This window comes from Terrapene carolina, unplaced genomic scaffold (assembly GCF_002925995.2).
Source record: "Terrapene carolina triunguis isolate 2854851 unplaced genomic scaffold, T_m_triunguis-2.0 Scaffold613, whole genome shotgun sequence".
Taxonomy (NCBI): domain Eukaryota; kingdom Metazoa; phylum Chordata; order Testudines; family Emydidae; genus Terrapene; species Terrapene triunguis.
This window is the reverse complement of record NW_020664964.1, coordinates 288,615-314,279: the sequence shown is the minus strand read 5'-3', so window position 1 is coordinate 314,279 and position 25,665 is coordinate 288,615. Positions and strand designations below refer to the sequence as shown.

Genomic DNA, 25,665 nt, shown 5'->3' with positions numbered 1-25,665 from the left:
TGACCAATGGAAGAAAGCTGCACTGTTCAAAAGTGCTGTGTCTAAAAGTGCTGTGTTTAATAATCGGTAAACTGTGAATAATCTGCCATTCACATTGTTTATCAATCAAACTTTCATTGGATCCTTGAAATGTTAATCTTCCACAACATTTCAGTTATAAAAGCAGTAGCCGTCCCATAGTGCAACAATGTCAGAAACCACCCTCTAGGGCAGGGCTCTCAAACTCAAATGACCACGAGGGCCACATGAGGACTAGTGCATTGAACCGAGGGCCGCATCACTGACACCCCCGCTCGCTGCCTCTGGCCCCGCCCCCACTCCACCCCTTTCATTAGGCCCCACCCCTGCCCCACCTCTTCCCACTCCTTCCCTCCCCCAATCCAACCCCTTCCCCGAAGTCCCCACCCCAATGCTGCCCCCAGGGGGTGCAGAAAGGGTGCAGGGTGCGGCGGGGGCTCAGGGCAAGGAGTTGAGGTGCAAGTGGTGTGCAGGATGCTGCAGGGGGCTCAGGGCAGTGCGTTGGTGGGTGGGGTGCAAGAGGGTGAGGGGTGCGGCAGCTGGCTCGGGGCAGGGAGTTGGGATGCAGGAGGGGTGTGGGATGTGGCAGGGGGTTCAGGGCAGGGGGTTGGGGTGTGGGATGGGGCAAAGGGTTGGGGTGCAGGAGGGGTGTGGGATATGGCACGGGGCTCAGGGCAGGGAGTTGGGGTGTGGGATGTGGTTGGGGTGTGGGATGTGGTGGGGGGCTCAGGGCAGGGAGTTGGGGTGCAGGGTGCGGGCTCCAGCCCGGTGTCGCTTACCTAGACCGGCTTTGGCTTCAACCCTGGGTGGTGGGGCTCAGGCTTCAGCTTCGGACCCAGGTGGTGGAGCTCGGGCTTTGGCTTCTGCCCCAGGCCCCAGCAAGTCCAAAGCCAGACTTGGTAACCCCATTACAATGGGGTCACGACCAGTATTCCTCTACGTTTTTACATCCATGTGTGGAATGAATTTTGTTATGTGCACCAATACGGAGGTGATGTGTGACACATCACCTTCATATTAGTGCACATAACAAAATTCATGTGGCGGGGTGGGGCCGAGGGGTTTGGGGTGCAGGAGGGGGCTCAGGCCTGGGGCAGAGGGTTGGGTGCAGGGGATGAGGGCTCTGGCTAGGGGTAAAAGCTCTGGGGTGGGGCCAGGGATGAGGGGTTTGGGGTGCAGGAGGGGGCTTAGGCTGGGGCAGAGGATTGGGGTGTGGTGGGTGTGGGCTCTGGGGTGGGGCTGGGGCTGAGGGGTTTGGGGGTGCAGGCTGCCCCAGGGCTGTGGTAGGGAGAGAGGACTCCCCGCAGCCCTCTCTTGCAGCAGCAGCTCTGGGCAGTGGGAGAGGTGCTTCTCACCGGATGCAGCAGCTCCGGCGGGCCTGGGCCAAGTTGAGGGAGGGGCTCCTCTCCCTTGGCCATGGAAAGTCCAGGGCAGGTCTGTGTTGGGGCCGGGGGAGGGGCGCCTCTGCCCTGGCCACGGCAGGTCCACGCTGGGGCTGGTGGGGAGGGGCGCCTCTCCCCGCCCCGGCAAGTCCATGCTGAGGGAGAGGCATCTCTCCCCACCGCAACCCTGAGCCCCTGCGTGGGGCTTAATAGGCAGCTGCACGGCCATGCAGCTTGGAGGGAACTTAGGTCATGAACCACTTTGGGGTCCCGACCCACAGTTTGAGAACCACTGCTCTTGGGCTATTCTGTGCTTGATGAATGAGTAAACTCCCATCAATTATGGCAGGAAAGATGTCTGTACATCAAATACACTCCCATAGTGAGGGATTCTTACATTGTTTTTTATTGTCTCTGTTAACATTTATTATTTGCAAATTGTACTTTGCAAATTGTACACCAGTGGCTTACAAGAAACGATCTCCGTGTACTAGCTGTAACATTTACTTCTCCCTGTCCACGGAGAGGATAAAAGGCTCTCCATGGACCCATTTGTTATGATTGTTGTATGTGTGTGAAGATTTACATTAGAAATAATTCCATTGATAAATACCATATTCAGTTTCTGTATATGAGATATCTGATAACAGCTCAGCTGTAAACCAGTGGAGCAAATTCTAACATGATGCAAGTTAATGTAAAGGAGTCTAATTTAGACTCAGACTCCCTCAGATCACAAAGGAGTGTAAACTGGTGTAATTTACACATCTAGGAGCCTGTAGATGTTGGTTTACTTTAACTAACACATTTATATACCCTCCCGTGAGTTGTTTTTCTTGCTACACTCCTGCCTCCTGGCATCTCTTCATGTGAATTATACCATTTTAGATTCCCTTACACTCAGTCTCAGTGGGCTTGATCCTCTACTGCCTTGCACCTCCTGTCTGTAGTGTAGTTGTAGCCGTGTTGGTCCCAGGATATTAGAGAGACAAGGTAGGTGAGGTAATATCTTTTATTGGACCAATTTCTGATGTTGAGACAGACAAGCTTTTGAGCTACAGTAGAACCTCAGAGTTATGAACATCAGAGTTACAAACTGACCAGTCAACCACACACCTCATTTGGAACCGCAATCAAGCAGCAGCAAAGACAAAAAAAAAAAAAAAAGCAATACTGGATAGTACTGTGTTAAACTACTAAAAAAATAAAGGGGAAAGTTTAAAAAAAAGATTTGACTAGGTCAGGAAACTGTTTCTGTGCTTGTTTCATTTAAATTAAGATGGTTAAAAGCAGCATTTTTCTTCTGCATAGTAAAGTTTCAAAGCTGTATTAAGTCAATGTTCAGTTGTAAACTTTTGAAAGAACAACCATAATGTTTTGTTCAGTTACGAACAACCTCCATTTCCGAGGTGTTTGTAATTCTGAGGTTCTATGGTACATAAAGAAAAAGAGCTCTGTGTAGTTTGAAAGCTTGTCTCTCTCACCAACAGAAGTTGGTCCCATAGAAGACATTATCTCACCCACCTTACACTTTCTGTAGTTATTTCCATCTACGCAAAGTAAGTGTAAAATGCTACCATTCTGAGCTGGTAAAATTGACGCCCACTTTGCACAAATTTAAATGACTACCCAAGGTGCAAGGCAGTGGAGAATCACGTTCAGTGGGTCAAATTCAGAATTGATGTGTTAGGCAGGGTATGAGTTACCTGTTGGTAAATGGGAGAGAGTCTAAAGGAGTCTAAAAAAAGTCTGTAGTCCCAGTCCTGGAACTTGTTCCATAAGGGCAGATCCTAGGGGCCATACAGAGCCCCAGTAACTGTGGGGCTCCACATGGATGCAGAGTTTTGTCTGTGCGGAACAAGTTGTGGGATTGGATCCTAAATTTAGGAAACATGAACACAGACCCAGACAGAGGTATGGATTATGCCATCTTTAGACTCAAATCTGAATTAGTCCCAAAATAGTTATTGTAAGAGTAGAGTATGAGGGCAAGATTGTCACTCTCTGTGCCAGTGCAAGGATATAAGGAGGCACAAGGTGCCCCTTACTTCCCTGTGTGGCCTACCTGTATTGCAGATGAGAGAACGGGGGTGGGGCAGAGAGCAGCGTCCAGGAGGCTGAGTCACAATAACATCCCTGCTGTACTTCTGGAGCAATGCAACTATACGCTGCCCCTTACTCAGGCCAGATTGTCATCAGTTCTCAATCTCGCCATTACTGACTAGCAGTTACTGAAATGAAAACATTCTAACTAGTTGTAACACTTTGAATAAGAAAATGTTTACTCTAAGCTTTATAAAAATCACAAATACATCTAAGCATTTTCTTCATAATATGCCTTTTATATATGGGAAAGTGATTTAAAGTTGAAATAGTGCAATTTAAAAACAGTAGTGCAGGAAGCAAACAATAAAAAACAAAATAGAAGTTGTAGATTGCATTATATTGTTTTCAGTACAAGTAAATTAACTCAGCAACCTTCTACACGAAAGAGACCTAGGGCAAAATTTTCACAAGCACTTAAGTGACTTAGGGCATGTCTACACTGCAATAAAAAATCCACGGAACTTAGTCTCAGAGCCTGGTTCAGCAGACTCAGACTCGCAGGACTTGGGCTTCAGGGCTAAAAATTGCAATGTAGATGTTTGGGCTTGGGCTAGAGCCTGGGCTCTGAGACCCTCCTCTCTTGCATGGTCTCAGAGCCCAGGCTACAAACTGAGCCTGAACATCTACACTGCAATTTTATAGCCCTGCAGCCCAAGTCCCGTGAGCACGAGGTCAGCTAATCTGGGCCAATGGGTCTTTTATTGCAGTGCAGATGTATTCCTAGGTGCTTTTGAAAAATCCCATAATCACCTGAAGACTGGCATGGGAACTAGTCATGAAGTCAGGGGACAGTACAGTGACCAGTTAAAGAGACATCATCAAATAAAAAAAAATTGTCTGATTTTCTTTCCTATTAATGTTACAAGTAACGCAATTTTTGTAAGTGTATGAATTTAGCACTTTGTGTGTCACTATCTCTCCTGCATAATGGATAATTAGTCAAATTTTCCTGTTTTTTATGTGGATCTTTCAAAGAGCAACAGGGGAGAGATTAATATTTTTAATATAGGAAATGGGATTGGTAAAACATAAAAATTGTCAGGGTAACTAAGGAAGAGGTATAGTAGCTGAAAATAATTGTAGCTCGTTTTTGTAAGGTGACTGGATTTTGAGTTAACAGATTTGTAGATTCCGAGACCAGACTGGACCATTGTGATCATCTAGTCTGACCTCCTGTATAACACAGGTCATAGAATGTCCCCTAAATAATTCCTAGAGCATTCCTGTTAGAAAAACATCCCAACTTGACTTAAAATTGCCAATGATGGAGAATCCACCACAACCCTTTGAAAGTTGTTCCAATGGTCAATTACTCTCCCTGTTAAAAAATTTGCGCCTTATTTTCAGTCTGTATTAGTCTACCTTCGACTTCTAGCCATTGGATCATGTTATACCTTTGTCTGTTAGACTGAAGAATCCATTATTAAATATGTGTTCCCTGTATAGATACTTATAGACTGTGATCAGATCACCCTTTAACCTTCTATTCATCAAGCTAAATAGATTGAGGTCCCTGAGTCTATCACTATAATGGTCTTCCTATAAATTAAGCAATTGTGATTTGAGAAGCCCTTGCCTGAAGGTGATTAAATTAATGTGGGGAGAAGGCAATAGCTGATCCCTTTTACTGGAGAAACTAAACATAAAAATATAGACCTTATATTCACAGGTTGAAAGGCTGGTCTCAGTGAAGTCAATAGGAGTTTTGCCATTGACTTCACATTGGGGCCAGGATTTCACCCACCTCATGCCATGAACAATAGAATAAAGGGAAGAGGAAGATATAGTTATACGTTAATAATGCAGTCAGATATACAACAGATAAGAGGGGAAGCTTGAAAAAGTTAAACTGGTACACCTATAGGAAGTCTGAATTAGCACTTTGCCATGATATCTGTGGTTTATCTTCACTCCATTTCCAAAGATCACTAAAAAGAGTAATATTTCTTAAAATCTTTTCTCTTTGGTTTTTAATTGTAGTTACTCATGTAGTCCAACAGGAAGATAATCTACAACTTCTTCTTGTTTTTCAATATCATAAATATTCCAGATGCTACAAAATCTATTGTAAAAATGTACATTCCGTTGTTTTATGAGGCACAGGACCTGGTAATGCATTTTCAGGGAAGATCATCTCTATTCCATCCTGCCCATTATCAGACAATGGTGGAGAATCCAAGGGTTCACGCTTGATTGTGTGAACCAAGCAGGGATTTTTAAACTCACAGTGCATCTTAAAAATCTGGTTATTCTGCTCTTTCTCTTCTACTGAATTGGGGTCATAGAACTGATTGTAGAAGTCTGTACGCTGAAAGTCATGGATGCTTTCCAAACATGCAGAGTTCTGGGGGCAAACCTGTGTCATCTCTTTGTTATGTAACCCTTTACATGGTCTGTTTATATTCATATTGTTGGTATGATTTGTTACAATGCATTGCCAATTGTGTGGTGTGTAAGCACAGTGCTTTGGTTTTTGACAAGGAGACAGTTGCTCACTGAGGTCTGATTCTGTTTTAAGGTGCACCATGTTAGGGTAGCCAATCAGCTGCTTTTTCACCATACCATTCTCATCCAGCCAGACTCGACTTTGTGACATCATGTAGCTATCAGCTACATTTTCAGAATCAGAATCATATTCAGTTTTGATGGGCATATCTAGAGGAAATACTGTGTCGCATAGAGTTTCTGGGTACATCAGTGGACGTTGTAATTTCACAGGATCTGTAGTGTAGTTCTCCACTGTAAATTGCTGTAAGCCTGAATAAGACTGGCAATTTTCTGTAGTACCCCAGTGGGAAGGGCAGGTTGATGCTAAATTTAAAAGACTTTGATCTCTGTTACAGAACGGTCCAACTTTTCTGCTCGGACATGTATTCATGCGTTGATTTACAGAACAAGAACTTGATGAATTTTTTAAAGTCCAAATGTTGTTTGTGTTGCAGTTGTTTTGGGTACCTAAAAGTAATGTGTTAGAATTGAGAGAGTCCTCTTGCATGAAACACTTGTCATTTGTATTAGGTTCAAACTTCACTTTTATGCTATCCTGTTCATTTTTTACAGCTGTCCAGTTAAGATGCTTCATCTGTCCCAAAGTTTCAATGGCACAGTTATAGTTAAGTGCTTCCTTGTGTCCTTTCAAACTTGTGATGTTCTTTGGTACCTTCAGTTGCACATCTTCTTCCCTTTCAATAAAGTTAGAAAAAGTCAGTCAGTCAGTCAAATGTTTCTAAAATATTTTTCCCGTACTGTGTGTTACCCATGTAGAATATAGAATGGAGTGCTATGATAGAGGTTTCATTCATATTTGTTTGGGGTGATTTGGATAATTCATCTCTCATGAGTAATGCAGGAATCTCATACCCATACCAAATAATCTTATAATGTATTCCATATTTATACTATGCACACACACAGTGCAAGGTCATCTCATTTAAACTACTGTATGCATGTTTAATTCCATTCCACTTTTGGTGTACATTTTACCATTATCTTAAATAAAATAGTAACAAGTTGTACTTTTATTATCTTTTTTATTAAAAAAATCACCCTAATGTTCTGGGCAGAAAAATGGTTTCAATATACAGAATGGTTTATTCAACATAGTATACCAGTATACAGAATGGTTTCTATAGTGTGGAATAAAACAGAGTTCACAGTAGTTTAAATGAAATAGTACTACATAGTTAGGAACTTTTTGATTTAAGTGGTTTGAGTGAGAGCTGCAGAGGTGTGTTTTTTCAGAACAGTTTGTTGTAGGAGATGAAAGAAGTGCTCAGAGGAAGTGTCCAGACTAATATTCCCAAGCATTCACTAATTTGGGTATTTCCATTTTCATGTGTCCAGCTTGAGACATCTTGTGCTTGATTTTCTGAGGCGCTGTGATCCCTTAGTTCTTATTAGCTACACCTGAAGCACACAAAATTATGAAAAAATTGGCCTTAGGTTTTGGATAATAGGTATAGTAATCATTGGGACTTAGATTAATCAGAGAGGAAAGATGTGAGACACTGAATCCAAGTTATTTAAGGTACAGAGCCAAACTGGTTTAGGGAAAAATGGTATCAGAATTAGAAACTCAAAATGGAAGAGAGAGAAAACGGATGGGGATTTCAGAAGTTAGTTACTTAGCTCAACACTTGTATTTTTTTGTTTGAGAGAATGGGTTCAGCATGTAAGTACAAGAATCCCCAGTAGGGGGAGTCCATGCTGTTATAATGTGGGAACTGTCACATTACAACAAACATAGATTAAGGAGGGAGAGAGAAGTTGTAAGTATGTACTTATAATATTAATGGGCTTCAACCCCCTGCTAAATATTAAAATTTTAAATTCTTAAAACACAACTAACATGTTACTTTCTTGCAGAAATAACATCTCAGGAAGAAAGACAAGTATGATGCAGCAACAGCAGCTTTTAGAAATCAGTGAAAATTGGGGGGAAAAAACCTAACATCCAATGTAAAAAGTAAAGCAGAAGATGGGACTGTTATGAAATAAAGCATGAAGACAAGCATTATACTAAAGTATTTGTATATAAGTAGGAGGAGAATGGGGGAAAGGATTTTATGGCAAACAAATTTACATTTCCAGCAAGCTACTGCACACTTTAAAAAGGCTGACTGTGGGGCAAGGATGCAAGTGGTGATGAACAAAATACAAAAACAACAGTGAGTATCTGCTACAGCCCACCTGGTCTAGCTAGGGGACAATAAGAATGGAACTTCAGTGCTCAGGGTACTCCATGCCACATGATTACCATGCTCAATAGAGGTATTTAACTATCCACTGGGTAACAAAGGCATCCAAATATGAATCAAAGAGGTTCCTAAATTACACAGAAAACAAACACAAAAATAGAGACTTGAACAAGAAGAGAAGCCATCTTGGGTCTGCTTCTTAATGGTCCAATTCATTCCCTGGACTGGAGTAACAGAAGGCAGGAGATTGTGGGAGAGGGATTCCCTGGGGAGAGATGGGGTTTCTCTCTTCATAGGCAAGATTATGGGATCCACCGTCTACAGCTGAAAGATGTCTAGAAATTCTTCTGGGGCATATGCAGGAAGCAAGAGCTATCTGTATAGAGGCCCACTGCCTCCTCTCCTGCTTCCCAGCCCTGGGACAGCCAAAGCGGGGAAAGATACAGCTCATATTGTTATAAGTGGGGTTAAATCTTGTTACGGGTTGTATTAAAACCTCATCGGAATTGATGTGTGAACATACCTTCACTTAAGATAGTTGTGGGACAGTTAAGGGGCCACATCCAAAAGAAGGGCTAATAGAGCCCACCCAGGAGTTTTGGATTGCGTAGGCAGAGTGGCTTTTTGTTGAGTATTGTTTTTTGTGTGTGCACACGCATACGTGTACACATGGGAAGAGAGAACATATAGAAACTAGGGACAGATAAAAACACAGAGAAAGGCAGAGGCAAAAAACAACAAAGCCAACCAATAGCTGAGGAGCACAGTGTGACCCTGGAGAAAGTTAGAGAGTTTTTGAGTCTATTGGCTAAAGAGGCTTGAGGTTCCGAGATAAGAAACTGCTCCTTTTGTTCTTGGTTCCTCCTGCATTTGGAGAAGCAGAATTTTGTACATTGTTTGTAAATAAACAAGATTGCATCAAAGAAACTACCAGACTGCATCAAGTTGTGCTTCCAGCTGGAAAATCCCCAAGGCCCTAAACTTTGACTAGCTGCACAGGTTGGAAATGAGTAACACTGATGTGAGGAGTGAGAGCCAGTTTCCAAGGAGTGAGACTATGAGCTGGTGTTCCTGCTGAACCAAGATAGAACAAATAATGGAGGTGCTTGTAGAGATCAAAAAAGGTCATCAGGAATTATAACAGGACTAAAATGATTTAAAACAAGACCTGAAACAGGAGCTGGAGGCTTCACAACAGGGATTAAAGCAGCATCTGGAGGTTTACCAGAAAGAGCCCAAAGATGACTTGCAGGCAGAGGTGAAAACTCTGTTGGAGCAACAACTACAAAGCATTTGGACAGATTGGGAATTCCAGCTGCAAAACTCCCAGTCTGGAATGGTAAAATGGATTGGTGAGGTGACAGCAATCTAACTGACATAGACCAGAAGTTTTTCCATAAAACAATGAAGACCAAGCAAGCTATAGCTAATCCCGAACTTGCTAATTGAGATGAGCTGGATCAAGGATTTATGGATTTAAAAAAAATCAGCTCTAGAAGGAAATCAAAGGGTCACTGACCACAGTGGAAAGCAGCCACATGGATGAGGAATTAGGCCAGCTGGAGGAATTGGGTAAGACCAGACATTTTCAACTGTTTTCTACCCTGTTGGTAACCCACAGGGCCCAAAGGGGAGAGGCTAGGGGGTTGTCCCAGCTCAAATAATGCAAAAACTCAGTATCTTTGAGGGCAAAATTCTGGGAGACTTATTTGGCTCAATTCAACATTATAGCCCAAATTAATGACTGGGCGGAGGGACAGGAAAGCTGGGCCCACAGAACCCGTACCATAGCAATTCAATGGGAGTCACTAGCAATTCTGGGGTTTCATGGACCCATGCTGCTTTCTGTTCATGTTGCATCCCCAGATGTACACCTCTGACCCAGCCAACAGGGTCTTGGTAATCTGCCTGCTGATGGGGGGAGCTGTTGTACTGGGCCTCCCCCTTGCTGGAGAGTAACAGCAGTTTTGTCAAATTGGAATGCCTTCCTCCAATCTATATGAGCGATCTTCAATGACCCGCCTTGTGCCCATTTGGCCAAGGCTGCTCTAAGGAAATTCTGGCAGTGGCAAGGTAACTCTTGCTTACTATGTGGCCCATTTCCATCATCTCATTGTTACCATGGAGTGGAACAAGGCAGTGCAGCAGTACCAATTCTGGTGGGGTCGGCAGGAGGAAATCAAAGATGAACTGGCCCACATGGATATGACCATGGGTCTGGACACCTTCATTGACCTTGCCGGCCACATAGATATTCAGTTATAGGAATGAAGGGAGGAAAATGAGGGTCCCTGCAGCCCCCATCCACGTACTATTAACTGCTGAACCAGTGCAGGTGGATCTGGCTCGTTGACAGCTCACCCTCAAAGAAAAGGAGCAATTCTCTTGGCACCACCTATGCTTCTATTGTGGCAAACCTTCTGCCTGTCCTGTGCAAGCCCCAAGGAACCCAAGAAATGAGTCACTTCAGGGTCAGTAAGAAGGACTGCCCTGGGCTGTGTGAAAAAAGAATTACCCTGCACCTCAGTCCTGCCTGGGGCATGCACCCAGCTCCATCCAGGGGCTTCCCACTTGCAGTTGCCTATCTGGCTGCGCATCCCTGGAGATCCCCAATGGATTCCCATCTAATGAACCATCATCGATTCAGAAGCAGATGACAATTTCATAGTTGCAGCGACAACGCAGGCCCTGCAGATTCCTTTGTGACACAAAGCCACTCTGGACCTATGGAAAATATTGATGGCTGATGGCTCCCATCTGTCTTCAGGTCTAATGATTGAAAATACAGTCCACCTGGAAGCCATTATCCAGGGGCACTGAGAAATATTTTGATTCAACATCATTCAATCCCTGCACTTCCCTCTGATTCTTGGCTTCTCTTGGCGGACTCTTCATAATCACCTCATTCATTGGTAAGAACAGGAGGGCAGTTTCCCTTCAAAATTCTGTCAGCAGTATTTTCAGGAGCAAATCAACATTGCCCCAGCACTTGGGGGCTTCAGGCAGAGATGATCACCAAAGTAGGGATGCCCACCAAACCTACTTCAGAACTCCATCTTAAATATCATGACTATGCCAAAGTGTTTGAAAAGAAGCTCACAGAAACCCTCCCTCTACATCAGGACTGTGACTGCCCCACAGAATTGCAGCTGGGAGCGTAAATACTATTCGGGTGGATTTATGCCATGTCAGAACCTGAGCTAGCTGCGCTAAGTAAATATCTCCAGGAGAACCTGGCCAGAGAGTCATCCTCAAGTCAACCTCACCAGCTGGTGCACTGGTCCTCTTCATCGAGGGAAAAAATGGCAGTTTCCAACTCTAGCTTGACAACTGAGCCTTAAACCAGATAATGATCAGGAACCGGTATCCACTACCCCTGATTCCAGAATTACTGGACTGTGTAGGGGCCACATGTCAACAAACTGGACCTCTGGTGAGCCTTGAACTTCATATGCATCTGGGCTGGGAACAAATGGAAGACTGCCTTCCGAACCTGCTACAGCCACTTTGAATATTTACTGATGCCGTTAGGGCTGACAAATGTGCTGACAAACTCCCAACATTTTATTAACAATGTGTTACAAGACATATTGGATTGTGTGCTATGGTCTGTCTGGACAATATATTGGTCTTTTCAGACAACGTTGAAGAGCATACCATTCATGTCCGAACTGTTCTGGAGAGGCTACAATGGTCTTTATGTCAGGCTCCAGAAGTGTGCATTTGACCAGTTCTCCCAAGAGTTCGTGGATTTTATTCTGTTCCTAGAGGGAATCAAGATGGACCTGCACGAACTCCAGGCTGTCCATGGCTGGGCAGCACCCCACAATGTATATGACCTACAGTGTTTTTTGGGTTTTGCAAATTTCTATTGATGGTTCATTCCAAAATTTTTGAAGCAAATTGCACCCCTCACCATGGCTCCCATATTGGCCCACCCAGATGTCATGCAAGCTTTTGTTGGAGTTCACCTCCAGCCTGATTCTCTCCCAAAAACACAGGCCTGAACAAGTAATGCACCCACATGCCTATTACTTTAGAAAACGTACCCCCAGAGAGCAAAACTGCGAGATCCTAGATAAAGAACTTCTGGCAATCAAAATCGCCTTTGAGGAGTGGTGACATTACTTAGAATGGGCTCATCTCCCAGTCCAAATATTTACCAACCATAAAAACCTGGAGTATTTCTGCAGGGCTAAGGCCCCGAACCAACAACAGCTCCAGTGGGCCTTGTTCGTCTCACAATTCAGCTTTACCATTGCATACTGCCCCAGGACTAAAAATGGCAAAGCCAATGCCCTGCCCCAAAAGGGAGAATATAGTCCCAACCCACAACACCTCAGCCAGCAACTGACTCACATTCTCAAGCCTTGAAACGTTCTTGATGCAGCTCTCTGCCACTATCCGTTCTGTCTCTGCCTCGGGGATTCCGTTCAGTGAACTAGCTGACATAAACAAAGAGCCACACCTGGGAGGTAACCACCTTTGCAAATAACTGTATTTACATTCCCCTGGGTCCAGCAAGAGTGGCTGTTGTACAGTTATGTCATGACTCCCCACTGATGGGTACACTTTGGGTGCTCTAAAGCCAAGTGTCCTTCTTCTGCTAGCCTCAAATGTGCCTGTGACAATCTGTACCCCTGTGTATCAAGACTATGATAAAATGTGTACAAAGTGTGGCTTGTGAGGTATCATTTGAAAACTCATAATTTGCTGATCATTATTGTCCTGGTAACCAATATATGTGCAGCAACATTGTATGTAAAAATATAAAATTCTACGGTATAACATTACTGAGACATGTTCCCGGTTTAGAAAAGCAGCCACAAACCAGTTCCTCGGAAACAATAGGCAAACTGATGCCTCAGCCAGATGACAATGAAACCAAATGAACAATCACCTGGTTAAGTGGCAGGAAAAAGGGTGTGAGTGAAAAATTTACATCTTGGCAAAGAAACAGCTTCCCACAGACTTCTTGTCTCCTAAACCCCAGCTGGAGATGATTCTCAAAGAAGAAGAAAAGTATAAGAATGGGGAACAGATGACCCAAGTTATCCCTCCTTTTTTTTCTCTACCCTTGGCAGCCGCAACACCTGAGGAACAAAGAAATAGCTTTGGACTGAGGGAGGGATCCTATCTGAAAGGATTTCAGCCAGTAAGACTGCTGATGAATGGGGTGAGAGAGACTTTTGCTTTGAATTTACTTAGCTGCTTGTTAGGTATTAGTTGCATTTTACCTTTTATTTCTTTGTAACCGATTTTGACTTTTATGCCTCATTACTTGTAATCGCTTAAAATCTATTTGTCTATAGTCAATAAACTTGTTTTATTGTTTTATCTAAACCAGTGTGTTTGGATGGAAGTGTTTGGGAAAATCCATTTGAGATAACAGAATTTGTGTATCATTTTCTATTAATAAAAGATGTACTTTATGTGAGCTTGTTTTTTCCAGGAGAGGGCTGGGCAGTTCAAGAAACACATTTCTGGGGGAAAATCTGGGACTGGGAATTTGCTGTTGTGGTTCTGCAGTGTAATTCAAGAGTGGTTGGCCATAGCATTCATACTGTATAGCTGGGAGCAATTTACATGCTGGAGGCAGAATGTGAGCAGACCAGGAGTGGTTACTCTCACAGCGAAGCAGTGAGAAAGGCACCCTAGGGTGGAGAATTGAGAGGACACAGCTGTTCAACAGTCCAAACTGTATCCTGGGTAATGTCACAGGGCCCCTCAATGCAGGCATTCACTGCTTCCTGCGATGTATGCACCTCTGTCAAGGAACTAAACCATGAACCCTGCAACTTTCTCCAACCTCTGGAAACCCCATCCTGACCCCAAACAGCCATTGCCTTAGTTTTCATCATGGAATTACCAGATTTGGATTGTGGTAGACCACTTCACCAAGATGGCCCACTTAATTCCTTGCACCGGTCCACTCTTTACTGCAGAAACTGCCCAGCTATGGATAAACCACATAGTCAATCTCCATGCCCTCCCTGATCATGTTACCTCCGATCAAGGGCCACAATTCACTTCCTGGTTCTAGCATGAAACTATGTTACTGAGGATACATACATACCACACCTCCACTTACCATCCCAGTTGAACAGCCAGAGAAGATGAATTAGATCCTTGAACAGTATCTGCAATGCTATGTCAATTATCACCAGGATGATTGGTCCTCCCTTAGTCTATGTTGAGTTTGCATGTAATAATGCAGACCAGGCATCCACGGACCCAAGCCCCCCACCCTTTTTTTTGCGCTGACTCTGGGTACAACCCTGAATTTCACCGAAGCTACCCTTGACCTCCTCTAACCTGACCACCTCAGATCAGTACAATGGATCCATGAAATCCAGGAGGAAGTGAGGAACACCTCGAAAAAATGAAAGACTATTAATGGCACATAGATCAGCCTCATTAGCAGAGCCCTACCTGTTCAGTGAGACAAAAGTAGGGCTCTCGACAGAGAACCTTCGTATGGACAGACTCTCTAGTAAGTTTGACTAGCAATTCCTTGGCCCCTATCAAATCTGGCAACAAATTAACCTGGTTCCCGTCAAGCTCCACCTACCTCGATCCCTTAGAATCCACCTGGTGTTCTATGTATCACTCCTAAAACCATTCTCAGAGAATTCATTTCCCCACAGGACCCCGCCCACCAGTGCATATACAGGGCAAGAAGAATACACCATTCACAAAGTCTTAGATGCCAAACTTAAATGAGATAGGCTCTAGTATCTAATTGACTGAGAGGGCTATGGCCTTGATAGGTGGACCTGGAGCCAGCAGAAAATGTTCATGCCCCAACCTAGGTATGAGCCTTCTACAGGAGACACCTTGAGAAACCTGGAACAATGTTGCCCAGTGGATGTGTCTAGGGCATAGGGTGGTGTCACGACCCAGGAGTCTCAAACCTGGGTCTGCAGGGTTCCTGGCAGGGGGGACATCATGCTCCAATCTTCCACTTGATGCTTGCTGGCATCAGCTAGAACTGGGACTCCTTGAAGCCCAGTTTAGATAGAAGGCTCCAGCCCTGGGTCCTAACTGGTGGAACACCGGCGCACCAGATTGACTAGCTCCGCCTACTTAAGCAGGAAGGAGGAAGAGGAAGCTGTCCATACAACTGGGCTCCACCCTGCTTCATAATGCTCACCCAACTGTTGTATCCTGACACTGACCTCCTGGTTTCTTAAATTGCCCTTCATGGTAACTGACACTCAGCTCCTGACCTCCTGGTTTTGAACCCCAGCTGGCATGGGGATCTGGCCCCCAGCCTACTCTAACCACTAGGCCCAACCACCTATATTTCTGCCCTGACAGTCTGACAGAAAGACACCATTAGTTTATACCATTTGTAATTTTTAAAATTCTTTCTTTCTTTTTTTCTGTTTGGGATGGATTATTGGGTGGCACCTTTTAGGCCTCATCCTGATGATGGGGAGAAGCTGAGATTGGGGGTGCTGTTATGAGCGGGGTTAAACCTTGTTATGTCTTTAGTTAAAAACTCATTGAAATTGATGTGTAAATGTGCCCTGCGCTTAAGGTAGTTGTGAGACAGCTAAAGGGCTACTTCTAAAACAAGACGTGACAGAGTGCAGAGTGCAAACAGGTGAGCCTGCACTCTGATCACTCAGATATTAATTAGTTCCCCTGGGGAAAACTGATGGGGGGAATTAGTTAATCGGCTGGCCAGCTGAGCCAATTACCCCACCAGCCCAAGGCTGATAAGAAGAAGCACAGGAAGGAAGTGTAAAGGGGGGAGAGGGAGGAACAGGGTTAGCCGAGCTTAGCCACACAGAGGTTCAGAGTAGGGAAACTTCTGTTCCCCTCAGGCCCTGATGAGAGGGCCAAAAGCTACGTTAGCACTGTAAATAGACTGTTGCATGGGGATGGTTGTGAAAAAGGTGGAGGGAACTTTTAAAATAAAAAGATATGGTGAAGGCACAACCACTGGAGTCTGTGCAGTTTCTGTGGGGAGAAGGTGGGAGAGGAGCCACATTCCATGAGACAAGGCCTAACAGAGCACCCAGGAGTTTTGGATTATGTGGGCAGAGGGGCTTTTTGCTGAGTATTGTTTTGTGTGTACGTGCGCACAGGCAGAAAAGAAGAACACACAGAAACTGAAGATAGGCGAGAACAGAGAGAGGGACAGAGGCAAAAAGCAAGAAAGCCAAGGGGCAACAGTCTAAATACAGTTTTGAGCAAGAGGGGGTTCTGTGCGCATCTCTTGGCCCTGCACCCATCCCACACACTCTCTACCTCCTTCCTCAGCACAGACTACAGAGAGGCCTCTATAAGGTCCATGGGGGGTGTAAGAGACCATGCCAGAAATATGTCTGAGCTTCTTTTGTAGAGAAGAGGGGAGATCTACATAGAGAGGGTCTATGTACAGTTCTGTGGGCACAGGCTGACCAAATAATAGAGAACATGTGAATAGGGAGGCTTATATTGATAGAAATAAGAAATGGGTTCCTAAGAAGGGCACAGATTCTACTCCCAGGGGAGCCTACACCTTTTGCATTGAACACAAGCTTCCCTATTTACATCGTCCCAGAAAATGTTTAAAGGGTGAGATTCAAGGTTACTTTATAATCCAAACCTCTGACAACATCATTCAGCTATCAGCCATAAAGCACAAGAAATGACCGTGCTTCCCAAATATTATAAAATAAGAGGACACTGGCAACCAAGGAGTCAACAATGATGGGACAGTGAAGGCCTCCTGCAGCACACTCTGTTGGTTGCTGAGAAGAGCCTCCGTCAGAGTTTTTCTTGTTCTGAATGTGTTCCCCACACTTTAGAAGGCCAGTACCAACCCAAAATCTGTAGCCACAAAAGAGAACTATTGTAGTCCGGAGCTGGATTGACTCCCAGTTGTTTCTAAGCCATAAATGGGAGGATTGAAGGTCTTAAGAATTGGGAGTTGTAAAGTCAAGTGGTAGAAAGTATATTTGCATGAACTTTCCTCCCCATCAGCTATCTATTAGTCTACTGTAGGGATGATTTGTTTAGGGGTTTATTTTGGCTTCCATGAGAGGCTCTTCTTGCTGTCAAATCATCCAACCTACTATGGAGATAGGATCTGTGCACCTCTGGGAACGGCCTCTTTGAAGAATACAACTATTGTGTTGAGTAAGGCCCACTCAAAGGGCTTGTGAAGTCAGTAGTCATCCATCTTAGGGTTTTGCACTAGTGCCTGTTACAATAGTACTTGAGTGCTTCCCACATAAATTATTCTGGCAAAGTGACGTCTCTAATGAAATTAGGCACTCTTGAAAATCCTACCTATGTGATTTAGGAGCACAAGTCTCATTGACTTTCAGTGGGACTTGTGCTCCTAAGACACTTAAGTGCTTTTGAAAGTCCTACTTTTGGTGAATAGTGTCTTTATCTTTCAGAACTACAGGAAAATGTAAATATACTTACTTTAGAGCTTGCTGTGAGGCAATGACGTATTCTGAACAGCCAGTCCTGTACAGAACTTGAGTATTAGCTTGTACCCAGACCCAATGATCTTCATTTGTTAGTACTTTGAATAGAGAAATGCCATTTTCTCCATTGTTTGCTATAAAAATTAAAAGAAAATACATTCTAGTGCAAACAATTTTAATATTAGTTTTATATAACCTAATAAACTACTGGACACTCGCAAATATGCTTGGTATCTGTTATACAGAAAAGTGCAAGTCAAAATGTGTTATGGTTAAGATTAACTAGGCAAATTACAGGCAAGAATGCACACTGGGAAAAAAGATTACATATTCAATTTGCAAACACTTAAACTGTAATCACGGAGATTTTGCAGTATCGTCAGTTCAGTACAGATTTTGCCTGTCTAATAATAAAAGATTCAAGAGAAACTAGACAGTGATAGTGGCTGTGATAGAGAACTTGTATTAAAGCAAGTTTGACTTCAAGGTTTCAAGCCTGTACAAAAAAGAAGTTAATAGAGTTATCTGTATAGGGGAGAGGGAGAAGGGAAGGCTTGAGGAGAAATAACTATCAAAAGTCAGCAAAGAGGATTACTAAATTCTTACATGTTATATTAAACATCCTGCCAACTGGTAAAAGACAGCTACAGCAGATCATAGATTCTCACAGTAGTGTAAGTCCCAAGCATTCAGAAATCATGAGTCAGGTTACCAAAAAACAAACAGACAACCAAAAACATAAAAAACCCAATACATTTTCATTGCTTTTTATTTGCTGTCTGGTTTTGCACCTTTAGGGTACACTCACATCATGTTTTCAAGCTTTTTGCTTCAACCATGAGAAACCCCCCTTTGTTCTTAATGAATGCTAAGACTTTTCACGTTGTGGTGGGGCAGATCCCAACCCCACTCAGGAGAGGGTTAAAGAGCTCCTCTGGGCACAATCAGCCTCAACCCGGCCACCTGTAAGGAATGTCAAGCCTGGAGAGGGGTGGGGCCTTAAAAGGGAGACTCCCTGCTCAGTGCAGCCTGTGTGGCACTCTGAAGGAGCAGGACTGCATCCCAGAGCTCTCCAGGCTCTGGAAGAAGGGGTTACTGATAGGGAAACTACTTGAGAGCCTTGGCCGACCAGCCCCCCTCAGAAAGGAGAAGGGCTGATACCTTTCTCTTCAGCTTCCCAAAGGCCTTTTTGTGACTTTTTGTTTGGACTACTTTAACCTTCCCCACACAAGGGGGGGGGCTGACACCTCAGCTAGCACAGCTGGAGGGCTGTGCCCCAGCAGCTGAGGCAGGAGCAATGCCCACCTTTTCCCTAGGGAGCACTAGAGAGCTATAGCCTACTATACCTGTAATCACATGAATCTGGGGGCTGGAGCTTTAAGAAAACACACTTAATATCACAAGCCTGGTGATAAAATTGCGAGAACTGGTAACATTGTATTTCTAGGCAGCTAGAGAATGGCTAGACTATGGTGTCAATACTATCTCATATTTGATTAATCTACATCACAATAGCAGACAATAGAAAAATGGGAAATTGGAACTAAAATATAGAAAACTTAAATGGGGGGGGGGAGCAGGAAGATTGTCTCCATAAACTGTCAGTAATGCAGAATTATTACAACCTGATACCTTTGATCTGGTTTTCAGCATTTTGTAACACATTAGTGAAAGCTGCACCTTCATGGTAACTGGTTCTTCCTTGTAATTCTGTTTCACATAGACCTGAAATAGCTTTTGAACTGCAGAGGACAGACAATGTGAAAATATTTGGTCAGTGAATGACAATACAGCTAAGGGCAAACATACACAACTGTGTAAGACATGACTTTCAAACTAGCAAACATGTACTAAGTAGTTATGGTTTGAATGTGTGATAATGAAAGTTAAATGTTTGCCAGTAATTGCTGGATCATATGAATTCCCAATCCAGTGTGGGAATGGAATACTGTACATACTGTAAAGAAAATTTATTAAAATTAAATTATTATTAAATTTATTATTATTCGGCTCAGTACTTATTTCCTGGAATAACAACATTTAGATTGGATTGAAATAAACAGTAATGTTTTCATTCAATTCTATTCCACTAGATTCTTATACAACCAAGGCATCTGAATGTTAGCATTAAAGATAAATGCTAGCAAATGGGCATTGTAGCAAGAATCATCACATAGTTTAGATTTATAATCAGTCACAGTCTTTATTTTTAAATGTATTTTGGAGCTTGTGAATCATGCCAAACTGACTTCACTGGATTCTAAGGTGATGTCCTCACAGCACAGTTAACTTGGGCTGTTACCTGGGTATTAGCCAACCCCCTCCCCCATCCACACAGAAAAACCTTTAACATAGGTTTGGAGATGCGTTAAGCCTAATTTACTTGGCTGGCGGTACAGGTTAGAGCCCAGGTTCTGCTTTACCTTGACGGGAAACCTGCCCACTTTGCAATGAAGACACAGGTAAAAGTCACTTGAGTACTGATAGTCCTCCAGTGCCTTCCCACAATTCCCCCTGAAGGACAGGTGAGTTCTCCCAAAGTTGACACAATTGACTGGGAAAGAATCCTAGACGGGGTTCTCAAACAAATTTTTAGGTGGCCTCAGAGTGCGGCCATCAACTCTTGCATGTGGCCGCTCTGACACTTTTTCCTAAAATACTTAATTAACTTTAGGAAAAACATATAAATATGCACATACACATGTCCAAATCATTATTTTTATGTAGAATTTTTTTTGCAGACTCTATAATAAAAATTATGTTCAGTTGTCTCTATTCTTTACTGGACCTAAACAGAATAGAAACACAAATAAGGTGCTTTGAACATTCTTGTCTTTTTTCTTGTTGTTTCTTTTGCTTTTTTGGTTGCTTTAAGACTTGGTAGCTACTAAGTCTGCTGTGAAAAGTGATATTAACAAACATACAAATATCACTTTTCACAGCAGACTTACTCAGCTCCAGAAAGCCGAGGGACAAATTAAACCCTAGGTGGGGAGGTGGGGATGGAGGCAGTGGGACCCAGAGGCAATAGGACACTGGGCGAGGCAGCAAGGGTTAGGGGTAATGGGGGGTGTGGTGATCTTGGGGCCAGAGCCTGCAACCACACAGCCAGGGAATGGAGCCTAAAACCCTATGTGCAGGGGACAGGGCCTGGGGACTGAGCCTGAAGTCCCATGGCTGGAACCTGCCACCCACCACCCCAGGGCTGAAGCCTGACCCCACCAACCCCAGAAAGGTGGGGAACTCACACTGGTTGTCTGTTCCTCCAGCTTTTGTGTCTCCAGAGGGGGGTAGGGTCCAACCACTGCTGGTGGCCACAGGGGAGGGGCCGCTGCTTCCCCCCTCCCCCATCACCACCTAGGAGGCTGTGGCCGCAAGAAAAGCTCCTAGTGGCCACGTGCAGCCACAGTGGCTGCATTTGAGAAACGCATCACAAAGAACCATGGACTATGTCCCAAACACACAACATGAGTACAAGAAGAATAAGGACACAGTAATATGAGTAGTGCTTCGCAGTAGGGTTGCTCAGACCCAGGCCAGGCTAACCTAGGTCCCAATCTCCCAGGTTAACTGTGCATGAAGACATACTCTACCGTTCTTTTTTTATTAACTGAAAAGGTAGGACATGGACATTGGCTGTGTAAGCGCCCTCACATTGCCATGCCAATGTGCCTCAACCCGGGACTTCAGGGACCCTAGAGGTGAAAGGATAGTTCACTCTGCATACCTATTACATCCTTTGCTGAGACTGCCAATAATGCTTGTGCTATAAACAATTCTCTAATGGGAACTGGCCTGAGATCACCAACTCATTTCACAGAGTTCACTGAAAAGCTGGCAAGTGGTAGTGACTTCTGATCACCACTGACCTGAGCTATATTCCAACTGTTGACCTAGAGATCAACTATTTCATATACCTTTATCACCTTTAACTTTTCAGCAATTCCACTGCCTTGTCAAAATGACATCAAGTGATTAACTTGCCAGAAATATAACATATGGGTATATAGTACACATACAGCACACACAAAAACAATGCTAAGAGCCAGATTCTGATAGTTGTGTGCATACTGAACAACAGTACCATATTCCACAAGTCGTCTGTCGTCAGTGGAACTACTCATGGTATATGGTACTATTCAGAGCAAGTTACAGAACGTAATCTAAACACTTTTGTAAGGTAACTCCCTTCTCTTCATGTGCCAATATATATTTATGCCTGTATCTGTAATTTTCACTCCATGCATCTGAAGAAGTGGGTTTTTTACCCACGAAAGCTTATGCCCAAATAAATCTGTTAGTCTTTAAGGTGCTACCAGACTCCTTCTTGTTTTAATCTAAACATTAAATCTGAGATTTTATCACAAAAGAGGCAGGAAATTTACCAAGGAGCAAACACCGGACATACTGTGTCCCGGGCTACACTGACTGCTGGATTATGTTCCGCCCTAGGTCAGCTAGCACAATTGTTGACATATGTGTTCATACACAAGTATGGCACCATTTTACAGTGTAGATCATGTCTGCCTTTCCCTCACATGCATCCAGATGCACATACAGACACATTTAATGTCTAAATGTTCCCCTTTCCTCAGTTTGCTACTGAGGTTTGCCCATGGGGTCATTCTTTAAACTGTAGCCATGCTACACACTGTGGCAAGTTGAGAACTCCCTCCAAATGAATGGATATATTTTTATTTGCCACTTTTACATCTAACACAACTATTTATTATGTTGATATATTTTGAATAATAGCAAGGAAAGAACAAAAATATTGAAAGAAGCTAGACATCGTTATTAAGATTGAGAGCTTTTAAACAGAGGGATATTTAGAATAAGCTGTGCTTTTTACACGTTTAATAAATATATATCCCGAGTAAGTAATGATAAATACTAAAAGGTTCATTTGAAAATACTTTGTATCCATTGTGGATGCATCATCAGCTTTGTGTTTTGCTTTCACAAACAGACTTTTCATCTTCAGTTCTGTCATAGAAGGGAGCAGAAGTGGTGCCACTATGCAGAATAAGGACAGCTGAGGTGGTAATATTGTTCCTGAAGAGGACTTCTTCTTTTGTCCAAAGAGAAACTTCAGTTTACCTTGAAACTGCATTGTCTGTTATGTAAAGAAACAGAATAAAATTATCGTAAGCATTCAATGTATAAAACACTTAAATGGTAATATGATCTATAGACCATAATGTTCAAATAATATTGAACATATTCATGTTCTATCAGTTCTAACACATGCAGATAAACCCTTAGTATGTATTTCATTATCTTTATTATGTTTAATGTGTGGCTGTCCAAATCAATTTCTGAAACATGGAAAGGGGAGATAATACTGATTAGAATAGAGACTTTTAAACTAGCCTTTCCCCCTCCTGTTGCTGGAGTAGAAGTTCTGTATCATGTTCCATTAGCCAAGTCTATCAGCTTATGATGGCAAAAGTAACAGTTTCCTGTATGCCTCAGTCTGGAGCTGGAACTGGGTTTTTTTCCCATGCTCTGATCTCTCCAGGATGAAAATTCCTGAGTTTCCTTCCTCTCTCCCCCATGCCCTTGTGAAATAATTGTGTGTATTCTCTGGGAGGTACATGGCTGGGGCAAAATGCAGAGGAACCGTGCAGAGACGCAGATGGGAGGGAAGGCGTAGCTGGGAGATAGGCTCAAAATGTCAGGATACTTTGTATGGGGCAGGAAGGGAACCTTCAGTCCCTGTCTGAAGACCTTAACCCTCCACTGTACCCAAAATCAGATGTCAGGGATGGGGGGAGGTTGGGAGTTTCAGTCTGAGACTAGCTCCTTCTGCACAGTTCTGTCCTAGAGCAGGGTGCTAAGCAAAGATCAACACTGCTGCTGAGATTTGAGAAGAAAGAGTCTTGAGGGACAGACCACTGTATCTCAGGGCTTCTTCACCAGACTGGCACATATTGCAGTTCCACCTCTTTCCCTCAGCTGACATGGTCAGAGAGCAGCGCAAAGGTTCAGGGAGGCATTCACCTCATTGCTCTGCCAGCTACTGCTAATGGCTTGACAGTGCAACCAACAGAGCCAGGAGGGACCACATGACATGATTGCCTCCAAGGTGCATGAGAAACTCCTGAGATGGGAACCTGAGCTTTCTTAGTATTATCCCTTTCCTGGTGCATCAACTTTCACCCCCTCACCTCTCCCATTTATCTATCTCTCTTTTTATCTTCTGACTGTAAGAGCTCAGCCAACAGGACAATTCTAACCTTGCAATGCTTAGCCTGCCAAGTTGCTCACAGCTAACAGCTGTTACAAGCAGCCTGATCTCAGTAGAAGTTTGCCTACCAGAGGAAAATACAAGCACTCCAGCCAAATGTTTTCCAGAGCTACAGGAGTAATGCCTGGACCCAGAAGTAGCTAACTGGGTCATATACAGGAACTCCTCATTTAAGGTTGTAGTTATGTTCCTGAAAAATGCGATTTTAAGCGAAACGATGTTAAGCGAATCCAATTTCCCCATAAGAATTAATGTAAATGAGGGGGTTAGGTTCCAGGGAAATTTTTTTCACCAGACAAAAGACTTATATACACACACGCAGTATAAGTTTTAAACAAACAATTTAATACTGGTACACAGTGATGATGATTGTGAAGCTTGGTTGAGGTGGAGGGGTCAGAGGGTGGGATATTTCCCAGGGAATGCCTTACTGCTAAATGAACTAGCAATTTACTGAGCCCTGAAGGGTTAACTCTCACAACATTCTACAAGGCAGCAGGAAAGGAGGGAGGGCAGACAGAGACACACACCCTGTGTGTGAGAGAAAAAATGCGCATTTCCCCTTTAAGTAGCTGACCCCAGGCTCAAGTACACTGCCTTGTTAATTAAATCAGCTTGCTGAGACCTGAGAGGGCAGCTACTGCCTAGAAGCTCCCTCCCTCCATCGTGTGTCCCCCCTGCTCTATGGAAGATGGGGTAAGTGGGGTGCAGGAGCAGGGGGGAGGGGGAGAAACCCTGACATTAGCCCCACTTCCCCCCCCCCCCATACAGCAAGCAGGAGTCTCTGGGAGCAGCTCCAAGACAGAGGGCAGGAGCAGCACATGGCAGTGGGGGGAGGGACAGCTGCTGCACAGGGAACTTAGGGGAGTGGGGAGCTGATAGGGGGAGCTGATAGGGGGCTGCTGGTCCACCCTGGTTCCAACCACCCACCAGCTAGCTGCAACGGGCTGCTCTTCCTGCAAGCAGTGGACAAAACAGGCGGCTGCCAAACGACATTAGAAGGGAGCATTTCACAACTTTAAACGAGCATGTTCCCTAATTGATCAGCAACTTAACATCGAAACAACGTTAACCGGGACGACTTTAAAGTGAGGAGTTCCTGTACTATGCCCATGGCCTTGCAGCAAGTGAACCACAAGCATCCAAGACAGAATCTGTATTTTCCTATCTCTTGCTATTTTTCTCTCCCTGTCTTTTTGTGTGTCTTGTTCTACCTTAAGAAGAAACAGGATTGGACTTTAATAACAGACTCTGGAAGTTATCACCTACAACTGACTCTCTTCTCTTCAACAAAGTTATTTGAGACTTTCAAATATGGGTTTTCCCTTTAAAAGGCTCTATACAAAATGAGAGCGGGAGAATATTTATTATTATTATTATTATTATTGTTGTTGTTTAACATTTATATTGTGGTACCATCTCAAGGCCACAGCCAGGTTGACCCCATTGTGCCAGGCACTGTACAAATGTATAATAGAGGACAGTCTCTGCCCCAAAGACTATACAATCTAAAAGTTGATCCTTTGAATTTTAAATATTATCACTTGTTTTTTCTTTCTTTACCTTGTGTATGTACTTAATAAATGTCCCACCCCCGCCAAAGTTCTTTGTTTAGTGTACAACAAATGAAACGATGCCTCTGGCAACAGACACATACACCTAAAATGACATCCTGAAAACTCTACCAGTCCTCACAACTGTGTATATTCTGGATTGTGTTTTAGTGCTGAGTTTTTAGAGCTTGGAGTAGGGAGGATTAAACCCATCAAAGGAAGTCTATA

General features: G+C 43.6%; 1 protein-coding gene across 1 annotated transcript in view; it reads right to left on the bottom strand.

Moving 5' to 3' along the window:
- Positions 1-5,568: 5,568 nt before the first annotated feature.
- Positions 5,569-25,665, bottom strand: part of AHRR (aryl-hydrocarbon receptor repressor) — a 111,906-nt gene continuing 91,809 nt past the window's right edge. Inside the window, exons 7-10 of the mRNA XM_024201609.2 lie at positions 22,551-22,750; positions 19,267-19,376; positions 17,630-17,768; positions 5,569-6,688 (exon numbers count right to left, since the gene is read on the bottom strand). Of these exons, the coding sequence (XP_024057377.2) occupies positions 5,569-6,688; positions 17,630-17,768; positions 19,267-19,376; positions 22,551-22,750 (1,569 nt within the window). The remainder of the gene's footprint in view (positions 6,689-17,629; positions 17,769-19,266; positions 19,377-22,550; positions 22,751-25,665) is intronic.